Source organism: Calidris pugnax, unplaced genomic scaffold (assembly GCF_001431845.1).
Source record: "Calidris pugnax isolate Ruff unplaced genomic scaffold, ASM143184v1 scaffold24, whole genome shotgun sequence".
NCBI classification, from domain to species: Eukaryota; Metazoa; Chordata; class Aves; order Charadriiformes; family Scolopacidae; genus Calidris; species Calidris pugnax.
In genome coordinates, this window is record NW_015090922.1 from 16,089,694 (window position 1) to 16,103,624 (window position 13,931).

Below are 13,931 nucleotides of genomic sequence, written 5' to 3' on the forward strand. Positions count from 1 at the left end.
TTTTTTTCGATCTTTTTTTAAGCTTTAGGAAGTCCATGGCATCTAAACTCTTTTAATTTACCTCTCTGTAAGGCATCTTGTAGCTTTGGAGGTGCTGTTGGTGCAAAAATTGAGGGCAAGGCATGTCTGCTGAGGTAGCACGGTATTTTGCAGTGCAGAGCTCTGTGTTCATCCCAGGAGTTGTTAACAGCACCATAACAAAGCTCAACCCCTTCCAGTCCTTAGGATGGGCTGCTGATGTCTGTCAGCAGTTTAAGGCCACAGTCCCATAGTGTTGATGGTTATTATGTGATTGTTTCTGGTCCTTGTGAACGACATTCCCTTTGGAAGTGAGTGTCTGTGTCTTAGCTGGACTTTTTTGGGATGAGTTCATGGCAGCCACAGGGGAAATCTGATATGAGATTATGCCTGCAGCACTCTAGGACAGAGCTATGTAATGTGTCCAAGACTCTTGGTAATCAGACTGAACTGGTAAAAATGATCTTGTGAATGTGTGGTGTGGTTTGTTGAGCAGGACCGCAACGTTAACATTAACATTGACAGATGTGATTGTTAATACACAGCAGCTTTATTATGTCTGTTAGCTGATCTGTACCTGGCTTAAACATCATTCAGTCTGAAAACAACATCCTTTTTTCCTTTAATAACCTACATAAACAGAAAACATAGATGTGGTGGTGTCATACTTTGGACCCCTCTGCTGTGACAGTGTCCCAGCTGGGATGGAAGCAGGGGACAGGGGTAGTGTGCCATCCTACTTCTCTCTCTGAGGCTCTTGGTGTGTGCTGCTGGACCATGAGTAGGCTTGGCTGGCCACAGTAGAACAAGCACTCTCTAAGCATCACAAGCCAGCTCAAATGAGAAGGCGGGGGAGTGGGCAGACAATACCTGCCAATAAGGTAGGAATGAGAAAGGGCAGACCTAGTTTGCAGGTCCCAGAGGCTCAATGGCTAAGTACCTATGAACATGTGAGTGTGCTCTCCCTTGGTTGCTGATACTGCTTTGCAAGTGACAGGGGAAAGGGACAGGTTGCACACTGTGTGTGTGAGTACATATGTCTCACACGGGGCTGATTTTGCCCTTTGTAAGGTGTTTCTAGCCAGCTCATTCTGCAAGTACATTCTCCCCTCTGCAGCCTGTGTGATATTCGCAGACAGCTGTTAGAAACTGTGGGTTTGTTTGTTTTATCTCTTCCCATCCCCTCCCTCTCATTATTGGAAATGAAAGGAGATGAAGGCAGAGATGAGGCTGTGCTTTGTGCTGTGCTCTTGTTCTGGCCTCACTGGCAGCATCCCGAGCCTGGTGATGAATGAGCTTGTTGCGTGAGATCCTCCACTGAGGCTTCAGCATCTCTAATAAGGTGGCCAGCGTTTCACTGTCCTCTGCGCCTGCCTCTGCTTTATTAACTGCACCACAGCAATATTAAGCTGGAGCACTGGGCCAGCATGATCAGGAGGAAGGAGACTGAGGAGGGGGTGGAGGGAAGAAGATACCAGGGTAGCATGGGAGAAGAGCGTGCACAGAGCAGGAGAATGAGGGCAGCAACAGGTGATTGGAGCAGAGGATTAAAAAAAAAGGATTCCTGCCGGACCGATGCATGCAGCTCTGCACAGACCTGCTGCTGGCAACCAGGGAGGCAAAGGATGTTTAGGGAGGGGGAGGCAAAGCCAGACCTTGGCCTTAATGTCACTGTCTGCTGGACCTGTGGTAGTGACTGGAAGCTGGCACCTGCTCTGTGTGCACAGAGCAGGCTGGAGCTGACCCCTTTTCCTCCCTTGCACTAATTTTGTGCCTTTTAAACTCTGCTGGCAGTGCACCTGGCCCTTTCTGCTGGTGGCTGCAGCTAGCCCAGGGGACACGTTTGCCTAATGCTGTTTTTCACCCAGAAGAGCCAGTCCTTCAAGGACATCCTGGGCCAGTTCTGTTGGGATGCCAAGACTGTAGAGACTGTAGTAAAGATGTGCAGAGGGCAGCCTCAAAGCAGCCAGTTGCTGTGTCTGTTCAAGTTGCAGGTTGAATAGAGACAGGACACAGGCTAAGAGAAGAGGTAGGTGTCAGGTATTTTGTGGAGGGTAAAGACCCACTAGCTGTCCTAGGATGGAAGTGTGAAAAGTTATCGGTGGTGGCAGAAAGGCTGGTGCCACCTGCAGCCACGTAACTGGGCTCTGGGCAAGGCTTCAGCTGGTGCTATATGTTGATTTTGCCAACAAACTTCTGGAGGCTAGCTATGGCCTGCATGGCGTGAGATAGCAGGAGTCCCTGAAGCACAAGTGAAATTAATGGGTCCTTGGAGCATTCTCCTTTGAGGCCTGTAAAACCAACTCAATGGCATACTGCCTTCTCTAGGCCCATGGGAGTGTTTTTTCAGCTCCATTCCAGCAGGAACAGAGATGTGTATTGATGGGCCAGTGAATTTTTCTCAAAGGGAGTTTCTCCCAGGGTCTGGGTTGGATGACTTCGCAGGGGTAAGACAGACATATTATTCTGCACATCGAGGCTAAATAATTGCAAGAAGCAGCCTGAAAAGGTAGGAGAGGGGGGAACTGAGATACCTCCATTGTACCTCCTCGTACATTTTCCCCAAGTGAACATGGCTGCACTTTGTCTCCTTACAGGGCTAGAGCTGGACTCCAGTCTGCTTTCTCTCTCTCTCCAGGTATTTATTTGGTTAAACCCATGTGCTTCTGAGGGTAGACTCAACTAGGGGATCTAGGGCTTTGCAGGCCAGACTAGAGGTTGATTTCTTGGTTTGTCCTGGATTAGGTCATGTGGGAGAGAAAGTGATTTGACATTGCTCCCAGAGGCTTTAGATACCCAAATTCCAGCTAACTCCCAGCTGAGGTGGAATTTGCACTGTCTGAATCTCACCCTCGGGCTTCTCTCCGATTCTCCATTTTGTTTCTCTTCTAAAGGTTATGTCTAGACAAGGGAAATGGCTCCTGACCTCCTCCAGTCCGCTGGCTGCCTTCCCAATGCCCCGGCTCATGGCAGCCTGAGGGAAGGAGCTGCCACTAGCCCCTCTAGTCAGGCTGCGCTCCCCAAAAAAACCCATGCCAGGAGCTGCACTGCACCGGCTGCCTGCTTTTGGCTTGTGACCCCCTCCTCTCCTCCCAGATACCTGGGGGTCTAGTGCTGATGATCCCAGGTGAGGTCACTGCCGCTGGGAGCCAGCTCTGCTCTTGCTTGGCAGAGTGGTGGTGCGGAGGGCTGGCAGATGGGAGGGCTGAGCAGTAGCCATGCCAGTTGGATCAGCACTCAGCTTCTGCACCTGCAGATGGAACGCTGTTGATGCAAATGGATCCTAGCAGCATCCTGGTGCCAAGTTCATGCTGGGTTCCCAGAGGCTGTGCCCTGGTCCAGCCCTCCAGGACTGCTCCCAGCTGCCTTGCAGGAAGGGACCAAGCTGGGAGAAGGCACCAGAGAAGTTCCCAGCCCTCTGAACCATCTTGCCTGCGGGAGGAGGAAAAGGGTGCAGAAAACAGTTCCTCCAGCAACTTGCACCTTGATCTGTTTAAGGCAGGTACAAAGTTCTTCACTGTGAGAACCACATGCAGCCATGGATTCCCAGGGGCCAGTCTCTGCCCCAGCACAATACCATGGCAGGATGTAGTCCAGCCCTTCGCCGTCACTTGGGACCACTGTCCAAACTGTGGGCAGATCAACTCAGGTGAGGAGGTGGGTCCTGGCCATATGGGAAACAAACAGGGCTCTGGCACAGGAAGCTCTCCACTGGTAGCCATTGCTTCTGAGTTTGAACTTAGGGTTATTTACATTAGGGCTGGAGGCAGACAGAGGGAGGGTTGCATGTGTTTACCAAGCGCCGCATCTGCATTGCTCCCCTGCCCTGCCTTGCTGATGGCCTTCACTTCTGCCATGCCCTCATTCCATCTTCTTGCCCCACATTCTTCACATGGACAGATTTGCTGTAAACCTTCCACCCTGCATCCCTGTACCAGTCAGACTGTAGCTTCAAAGTTAATGATGAACACTGAGCCAGCCTAGAAGGGTATATCAAAGGCAGGTAGAGGGTTAGTTTCTGGGTCAGTGAACACTGGGCCATGGAAAGGCCTGCCAAAAGTCTTTTTACCAGGGCCACCATCCCCAATAACATATCGAGACCAAATCTTGCACAAGAATCCAGGCATTGCACAGCAATAGGCAGGAAATTGTATCTTCACAATGCAATCCTTGTTCTTGTCCTTCCCCTGCCAAGCAAGCATGACTGTGGCAGGGAAGTCGCACTGACATATAATTCATCATTTTTAGCGGTGGTGATTTTGACAATGAAATTTTTCCCATTGCTTTCTTGAAAATTCCCTGCTTCCTTAGCAGACTGAACAATCTTCAGGCTGGTATGGTTCAGCTAGCATGGTTCAGCTCCTGCCTCAATGGGCACCAGAGAAACAGGGAGCCCTGCTGGTGACTTCAGAGGATGCTGACTTGAACTAGACTCCTTGCTCTGGTCTGCAGAGGCACCGTGGGTTAGGATTCAAGGGTGGATCCTGTGGAAGGGTGCTGAGGAAGCATGGCAGTAGACAGGTACCAGTGAGGCACCAGGTGAAATGCCACAGGGCCCAGGCCGCAAACTAATGAATTCTGCAGCAGTGCTTGTGAGGTGAAGTGTATTTGGCAAAATGCCATTCTGTGTATGCACAGGACCTTGGTGCACTAATGGAGGTGAGTTGGGTTCATTCCTCCGCTCTTGGAGACATTGGTTCTGGCACAGAGTTGCTCCAGGACCCATAATTAAAGTTGTACCTCAGTTCGTAAGGACCCCAAGGCTTCCCCTTGGGGGGAGCTCAGGCTCTTGTTCACTGTTTTGTACCAGTGGTGGAAATTCTCAAACTGATTCTGCATGAAGATGTCATTGATCAACTAGGTGTACTTCTCTGTATAGGAAGAGGAGGGTGTTAGATGGGGGATAGGATCCCTCAGGTTTCCATTTTCATGATTTTTTAAACACTGTGGATTCTTTTTCTACGCAGCTGGCTCAGAGAAGCACCATCCAAACCTTCATTCCTGTGCAGAAAATGGAGAAAGGCCTGTTGCTGGAGCACATCTTGCCCAACCTGAAAGTGCCTCAGAGCTATGAAGTTCGCCTGACGCCCATCACCAGCTTTGGGGCTGGAGATATGGCTTCCCGCGTCATCCGGTACATGGAACGTAGGTGTCTCTTCCCCGGTCCTGGCTACGAGAGCAGGTCCGAGCCTCAGGCCTAGTGACATGGGCCTGCATAGACATTGTCGCCTGTGACCCTTGTGTGGATCTCTGGTCTGTAGAGTTTTGATGGCACAGTGCTATCACGTTTGGCCATGTTTTGGCTGTTGCCATCAGTGCAGAGCAATAGGTAGAGACCTCTGAGAGCACTCATCCAGTCTGCACCCGTCCTTCTCTCAGCAGCTCTGACTTGCACTCGCTGCTCTGTGGGCAGCAGAGCCCCAAAATCCCAGTCCTCAGTCAAGCTGTGCTGCAGCCCCCTGTGGCACGATGCCATATTTTAGAGGACAGCCACTGGGCACAGCTTATTAGCCATGTGCCCATAAAAGTAAGAGGATTTCAGGAGGCTTCAGTTCTTTCCAGAACTGAATGCACAGTTCCTTTCCCGACTAGTCGCTAGTAAACCTGTAGCTCTGTCCGATACCCTGAGTCCCAGATTATCCCATTGATATGCATTGACCATGCTTCTCTCCCCAGCATCACAACAGCTCAGAAGTCTCCTCATTCCCACAACCCTATGATTTCTTTACTCCCATCAGGAGTTTGGACCCTGTATTTCACCAGGAAGTACAGATCCCCCTCCTGTGTTTGCATGATTTCACTCAACCCTCTTTTCCTGTGCAGTGACAACAGGTCTGGTGTCCCCAGCATACCTGTTGTCTCAAGTTTCCACAGCATCTCAAAGTGTTTGATGTCCCCCTTAGATACCAAGCTTTGGTATCTAAGTGGGTGCTATCCCAATGATTGCTCCAGAAGGAAACTGCCAGAGGGGTTCCCCTGTGCAATCCTCGCATCACCCCTTAATTGAAGATTTTTTTAAGGTCTGTTACTGCTTAGATCAGAGAGTCAGCATCTTAATCCATCACAAAGGCAGACACTGAGCACTGTTGTTTCACAGGGATACTGCTAGGAGATTTGTGCATCTCTGCCCTTTCTAGATGCATTTGTTTTATTTTCAGACTTTGATTGTGATTTGCGATTTGAGGGAGTACTAGCTGTTCTGACTTGTTTTTCTGTTTCCTCTTCCAGCAATCAACTATCCCAACCCAACAGGTAAGCAACAAAACCTTTGTATTTATGTTTTGAATGTAATGCCTGTTAGTCAAGTGCTCCAGCAGGGCAGGAAAGCCAAACAGCTGGAATACATAATCATCTTCGCCAAATCTTTTTCCCCAAAAGAAGATAGAATGGCTTACACTAATGCTTCCAGTAAGTAATGCCATTTGTTGTACCTTGAATTACTGTGAGGAGATATACCCCGCTCACACCTGATGTCTCTGTGACTGGATAGGCTATGATCTTGAACCCACCCTTCCCCTAACACCATCAATCTGCATCCAGTGAACAGGTTATTAAATGTTCCCCAGAATATATATGTTTGAGGATTGTATATTCCCCATCCCCTTCTGACCTATGGAGCACTATCCAGCTCACATCTGGTTCTTCTGGCAAATTCCTTAAGCACAGTACCTTTCTTCTTTCCATCCAGTGCCATCACTGCTTACTTGCCTATTTAATTTCTGGTCATTCCTACCAAGGTGCAGGCCCATCTTTATTCAGCACCCAGAGTTCCCATTGATTTTGGGAGCAGAATACACATTGTCTCAGAATGGTGGTCTTTAAGAAGAACAGGTTTGTGCCCATTGAGCATAAAAGAGGATTTCTAGCATGCTGTAAGTAATGGTGGAGTGATCTTTGGGGGTGAAACTATTTGCTTCGATTGTTGGATATAAGCCTCAGCAAAGCTCTTGGGTAGAGATGGGCAGCCTACTTGCTCGCGTTCCATGAGGAGTGGGTTCTTTCATGTAGTTGCTTCTTTCTCTCTGTTTCCAGCTGCTGAGTCAGCATCCAGCCTTTTCATTTATTACTTTGTGTATGTGTAGGCAAGTGCTACTGCTGCCCTGCAGTGTAGCAGCGGGAAGGAGAAGCCAGGAAACAGGGTATAGGGTTATCTCTTAAGGCAGCCAAGAGGCATTCACTCTTGCAAGTTCACAGTCTGAGGATGGTTTGATGAACCATGCTTTGCCTGAGAGCAGGAGCTTCTTATAGAGTCAGAGCTTTGTGGCTCTAATTCCTGATTCCCTTTGCTTTGCTTGTGCCCACTTTCTGACCCTCTTTAAACATTCTCCATAGAAGACTTGCTGGGAAACACTGAGCGTATTTGCCAGCGACCCTCAGTACCCACTGGAGCATCCCAGCCTGCAAGAGGGTGTGACAAAATTTGGCTTTTTGCCACTTGCTTTTACGCTATGTAAATCATTGGTAAAGCCAGAGCAACTTCATTCCAAATTGTATCAATCTATCGGGATCTTTGTACACTGAGCCTTCAGACTGCTCGCCTGGGGTTGCTCTGGCAGCTTGATTGAGACCGGAACGACTGCATGAAATTTGCCTGTGGTGGAGGATAACTCAGCCACGCTTTCTTTTTATGCAGTAAAACCAAGGCTTAGGGTTTCTCCCTGATACAAGTTACGTAGCCTGTGCTGGGTATTGGGATCTCTGTGCCAGTCATCAGGGTCTTGCCTGTGAGTTCACGCCTTGAGGCTGACTGCGACCCCCACACTTGCTCTCAGAGCTGCCCCTTCCTTTCAGACCTGCTGCCAGTGAAATACGAGGCTCTTAGCTCTGTCTCCGGGCCACAGCTCAGGTCCCAGACTCTCATCCCAGGGACATGGAAATCTCTGCTGCTGTCTGTTATTTTCCCACTGCCCCTGCTACCACTACCCCGAGGGAAAAGGGTTTGGGCAGGATTGTAAAGGTATCCTCACGCTAGGCTGCTCAGCCAAATTCTGGGAGCAAACAGTGAGAGCTCTCAAGTGAAAGGCAAAGATTAGATGATTAATGCCTCTGGCAGCCTGATCCAAGGGCATGCACAATGGTGATTAATTTACAAACTCTGGGAGTCACTTAATACAATTATTTCTTCATGCATTTTCTCTCTCAGCCTAATAAGATGTTAATGACATTGGGGCAGGCATGCATGTGGCATGGTTACAGAGCCAGGTACTGGGGTTATAATGCAAAAGCAAAGTAAAAGCAGGGCAAGTGAACAAAAGACATTGAGGATTTCAAAGATTTAGAGGTTAGCAGTAAGACTGACTGTAAGTCTTAAAAATCAGTTAATCTGGTTCTAAAATCCAGAATTTATCTTTAAAAAACTGTTTTGGAATTATCTTAATTCTAAGGCATTACCTTAAAGTTCTCTTAGAATAACATTATTTTAATATCGTGACTAAATTCCCGTGCTGGGGAATCTGCTCTGCCCTTCTTACCTCTCCTCTGCGGTTTCATTTGGATATAGCCTTCACTTTCAAACCAAACCCTGCAGCGCTGCTCCTCAAGCTATTTTATTTTATCAGCAGTAGATGGTTTGGTTTCCCTGTTTCTAGCAGATGTAGATTTGCAGTCTTGGTGATGAGGACATTAAGAAGCATATGGGATTGCTGGTGGTTTTTTTTTTCCTCTTGGTCAGTGTGTCTTGTCCTTCCAGAGCAGCAACACTATTTCTCATATATCCGCGGTCTGGCTGTGTGTGGTGCTAATATGTTTTGGGATCATGGACAAGTATGGTGTGTGGTGATCGTTACCAGGTGCTGTTTGTTGTAGATTACCCTGGCTCATTGCTTACTGTCTAGTGCTTGTGTGTCCTGTCTCTGGTAGCACCTCATAGGCCAGAGGAATCTGAGCTTGTTGTCCCTGTATGAAGATATGGGAATGAAACGTGACCCTGGTGTTCAGAGCTGGATTTTTCAAATCTGTGCCCATTGCGTGTAATGCAAAGGTTAAAAAAGGTGACTGCCACCAATTCCTTGTATCATGATGGTAAATAGGATTGTCTGGGCCATATTATCTCCTTGTCACAGCTGGAGGTATTAAAGCAGATGGCAATCCAGTATGACCCAACCAGTTGCAGTACTGTGAAGCTTTCTTCCATTACTGGTTATAAATGCTTTAAAAACTCACCATGGAAAGGCTGTTAAGTGCTGTTTCTTAGATCCCACATACTTTGAGGTTGCAATGCATTTTTCCTTGTCTTCATCTTCTAGATGGGGAAACTGGTGTCCAGAGAGAAAGTCATAGCCTGTGGGTCACACAACAGGTTGGCAACAGAGCTGAGGCTTGAAGCACAGTCCCTTATGCTCCAAGCCAGCTTAAGTCATCAGACCACAACTAAATGACGAAGGCAATTTTATTCAAGTGTGCTCCATCTGCTATTCACCTATAGTCTGCAGCTAGAATAGGATTATTATTTTTTGCATTCATCTGGCATCCTGAATTTCAGGACCAGGGATGGCTTCCCCCTAAGGACTTGAAATGAAAACCTCCATTATGTTTCTCAAGAAGGCAAAGCAACAAGAAATGCTAATAGCCATGGCAGAGGGTCTCTCCCCTGGGAATGCAGGGAGGTGTCTGTAACCGGGAGCAAACATCTCTGCACTTTGAGCTGCTGCCACTGCAAAGCCTGCCAAGGAAATCTGTTTGGTGAAGACAGCGCTAACTCCAGCCTTTGAGGAGCCAGCTCCCCTGCCACCTCCACCTCGCCTCTAACAATCCAGAGAACAACTTCTGTGTTCAATATTTAAATCCACTGTTTAATTTTTAAACAGGAAGCTTCCTTTGCGCTGCAGTGCTGAGCCAGGATCCCTGGCAGATGGTGTGAGCCTGCAAGAAGTTTTGCTTCACACAGCTGAGGTCAACAATTAGATCACTGCTGTGGCCTCAGAGAAATATCAGGTCATTTAAAGGTTTCATTTTCAGGTGGATCTGTCAGGTTTCTCCTGGTGAGCCTTGCTGATAACCATCCAGAAGCGACGTGCTGGTGGTGTCCCAAACCACACCGAACACCTCCTAGTTATTCTGGGCACCTCCACTTCTTGCTCAGAGAAACAGCAGAGCTTTGCCTTCCTGTGGCTTGTTTTAAACCAAAGGACCAGGAGTCAGAGCACTTGGGTTCTACTTCCAACTTTTGCACTGCCTGGTGTGACCTTAAACGTGTCGCTCTGTACTTTTGTGCATATGTTTCCCCACATGTAATGCAGGAGATATCTAGAAAGAGGCATTGCTACCTCATAGAGATGTTAAAAAGCCTTGTTCATCAGGTGTTGCAAAGTGCCTTGAGATCCCACGCTAAGCAGAGGCAATGTGCTGTAGTTATAAACTCCCGCACAACGAGAGGTGTTGCACATAAGCCTGATCATGTTGTGATATCTGTGGTGCATAGGACCCTTCTCTATTTTATGCTCTCTGCTAGAAGTGTTGCCTTCTGGAAGTAGCTACATCCGAGTGACAGGAGAAGATGGTGTCAGGGTCCTATTTTGGCATTAAAAGAGGTCTCTTCAAGCTTTTGAATCTTCTTCTCTGAGCAGACTCATCCATAGGTGTGTGGGGCTTCTTACAAATGAGGCACAGCAGTCCATCAGCTGGCACAGCCAGGCCTTGGCACTAAGCTGGGCCTCAATCCTCTTGTCTTGCACAGCTGTCTCTGGTCTCCATCTGAACTTGGGCTTTCTTCTTTATCTGTCTCTCCTTTGGTTTCTGTGCCTTGTCCTTTGTGTGTTTGCTCCCTCTCAGTTCCCTGGCTGGCCTCTGTGTTGCAGCTTTCAGCTCTGCTTTCCATCTGATATTCCCTGTTAAGGGAATTTTGTGCTGGAGAAAGATATCACCTTTCTCCTCTGAGGGTCCATGTGTACAGCAGGGTCAGAGGTGCAAGCTATTCCTTTGACTGTAAAAGGACAGTCATGGTGGATCCTGCTGTGTAGGATAATGCCATTCTAAGAGAAAACTTGTTTCTTCTAACTATAGCTGGCACCCTGTGAGCTGGAGACATGCAAATGTTTGTCTTAGGTTTGATGGAGAGAAGCCAGTGCTGTTAGACCAACCCAGCAATATCAGAAAGCTTGTGGGCTCCAGCCCCTCCTCTGAGGACCAGTGGGTGTCTCTTACAGCCATGAGTTCCCTCATGAGGGCTGGGGAAGAACCCTTAGAAGCTGCTTTCTCACCCTTTTCCACCTCCATCTTCTTGTGCTGGGGATGAAAGAGGTGTCCCCCCCTCCACCTATCTGTCCTGCCTCAGACCCCACAGGCATCTGTCCTGTCATCCGCTCCCCACTCCCTTCTCCTTCATCTCCAGCTGCCATGTGGCCCCCTGTGCTCGGCACTGCGGAGCAGTGGCTAATTTGGATTAGGATGCTAATTAGAAATGAGCGCATTGAACGGAAAGCACTTAGCCAGGGTTAATCAGCAGCTAAGTGGCCAGCCCAGCCAAGCTCCCGATGGCTGTGCTCAGCTCACAGAACAGCGTTTCCCGCTGAGCTTACAGAAAACCCAGCTGACCTGGTCCATCAACCAAGCCCTTGGCTTGCGGCACAGTGCCCAACTTCTGTGGTGGTGAAGACCTTTTTGTGGGCCACAGCAGAAGGCTGCCTCCTCTTTTCTCACTGCTTTGATGTGATCACGGAATCACGGAATTGTCAGAGTTGGAATGGACCTTCTAGAGATCATCATGTCAAAGCAGGATTGCGCAGAGCACATTACTCAGGACTGCATCCAGGCAGATCTTGAAAATCTCCAGAGAAGAGGACTCCACAACCTCCCTGGGCAGCCTGTTCCAGTGCTCTGTCACCCACACCGTAAAGAAGTTTTTCCTCATATTTGAATGGAACTTCCTATGTTCCAGATTGTGCCTGTTGCTCGTCATGCCCCTGCATGAATGTTGATAAGCGTGATACTGAAGAGAACCAGGCAAGAAGGGGGAACAGCAGCATGGAGACCCCATGAGGAGGGTATTAGCTGCAGGTAGGAACTGGGAGGTTCTTCACTCTGAGATGCTGTTCATTTCCTGGGTAATCTCTCCTCTTTGGTACAAGAAGACAGATTTTGGTGTGCATGGTAGGTGTGTGAGGCTTGTACCATCATAGTGTACCATGTCCTGGTACTTTTGACCTTTTTGCCTGGAGCTTTTGAACCTGCCATTGCAGAAAGCAGCCCTTGCTCATCCCATCCTTGGCATCTAGCCCATAGGTTACTTACCCTGCTCTGCCCTAGGTGTCCTGCCAGTCATCCATGCTAGGACAAGAGAGCCTCCAGCCCAGGAACCAGAGGAGACCACTACTGAAAATATAGGAATGCAGAAGCTCAAGTAGACATTTGAGCTTCCCTTCATCTAGGCATGATAGGAACAGTGTGGGGGGTAAACCCCCAAAAGTTGAGTCTTGCACTGGCATGCTGTGGATGAGCTTTCTAGCCCATCCCTAGCCCTTGGCAAGAGTCTATATTTTCTTTTCTGTATGTGTTCTTTTATGGCTTTTAAGTACTTTATCTTTCAGTTTCATAGCACATCTCCTTGCTCTTATATAAAGGCAGAAGGTAAAGAGATCTGTGCTTACTGTGTCTGCGCCACTCGCAAGGTCTGAGATCCCACTCAGTGCATTCTCCAATTCTGGTTTCTGCCCAGGGACCTTTCAGAACACAAAGCAATTTTCACATCGGGTCTTGGACCTGTTTTCTTTATCTCTGCTGTCCGCTTCCTCCATCTTTCTCCTACTGTGTCAGCAGTGCAAAGCAGTTTGTTGGCCTTTGGTTTTGTGGCTCAGGAACTACCTTTTTACCACAGAGGCTAGAGACAAAGGACCATCTTCAGCCTGGTCAAGTCCAATTCCTTCCAATCTCTGCAAGTCCATATTGGGTTATGTCTATGCACAAGATTTTTCACCTGTCTTACAGTATTGCTGTAGGGTGTGACTGTCTGGTGGTAGTAATAAAACTGAGCCCCATTGCACATCTGGTTGATCCTACATAAAAATCTTTTACCTACATGACTTATTTTGTTAGGGGAACCAGTGTAAGTTGCAATAACAAACGTGCCTTTTAGCTGGTATAAATTGGATGTACTCTAGCTAAATGACACATTTGCAGCACTGAGCTGACCTCTTCTCTGCAGCTGATTTTTTTCATGTGTGCCATAGTTTAGTTTAATAGATATAACCCAAAGTGTGGGGGGGTCATCTGCGGGTGCTTTTTCCTCTCTCCTGGGGAAATTATTCTACCATCAAGTTGTTCTGGTCTAGAAGCCCCTGTGGCCTGTTTGCCTTCAATGCTCTTTTTACCCTCCTCGACGTTTGACTCCTCAGACCTCCAAGCAGAATCTCTCTTTCTCTTTAGCCGTAATAGCCTTCTTCCATTTCATCAGATCATCACATCCATCAGCCTGGATTAGCTCTTCCATAATCATACTGATCATGGACATATTCCTTTTCAGCCTCCTCCTGAGGTTGGGGGGCTGCCCATCTGTCCCCGGCGTGACGCAGAGCCGCAGTGCTGACACAGCAGTGCCCTGCGTCTTGCTGCAAGCACCCAGGCAGCCTTGGGGAGGAGGTTTGAAAACCTACAGCTGAACCAGACCCTTCCCTTCCCTGCAGATAACACCTGCCGCTTCGAGGATGAGAAGATCTGCGGCTTCGTGCAGGACAAGATGGACAACTTCGACTGGACCCGGCAGAACGCCCTGACCCAGAACCCCAAGCGCACCGTCAACACTGGGCCCCCCACAGACATCAGCGGTACGCCGGAGGGTAGGCACACATCTGGGTTTCTTTTGGCTTGTCAGGAGCCCTACGGCTCTGGGAGCTGGTGGAGCTCTGATTTGCTTTCCAAACAACACGCTTCTCCTCCACACGGGGTGCAGGGAGCAGGCAGTTAATTTGCATGTTACTGAT

General features: G+C 48.5%; 1 protein-coding gene across 1 annotated transcript in view; it reads left to right on the plus strand.

Moving 5' to 3' along the window:
* Window positions 1–13,931, plus strand: part of MDGA1 (MAM domain containing glycosylphosphatidylinositol anchor 1) — a 144,417-nt gene that overhangs the window by 110,281 nt on the left and 20,205 nt on the right. Inside the window, exons 11-13 of the mRNA XM_014950442.1 lie at window positions 4,986–5,163; window positions 6,247–6,270; window positions 13,635–13,787. Coding sequence (XP_014805928.1) covers window positions 4,986–5,163; window positions 6,247–6,270; window positions 13,635–13,787 — 355 coding nt within the window. The remainder of the gene's footprint in view (window positions 1–4,985; window positions 5,164–6,246; window positions 6,271–13,634; window positions 13,788–13,931) is intronic.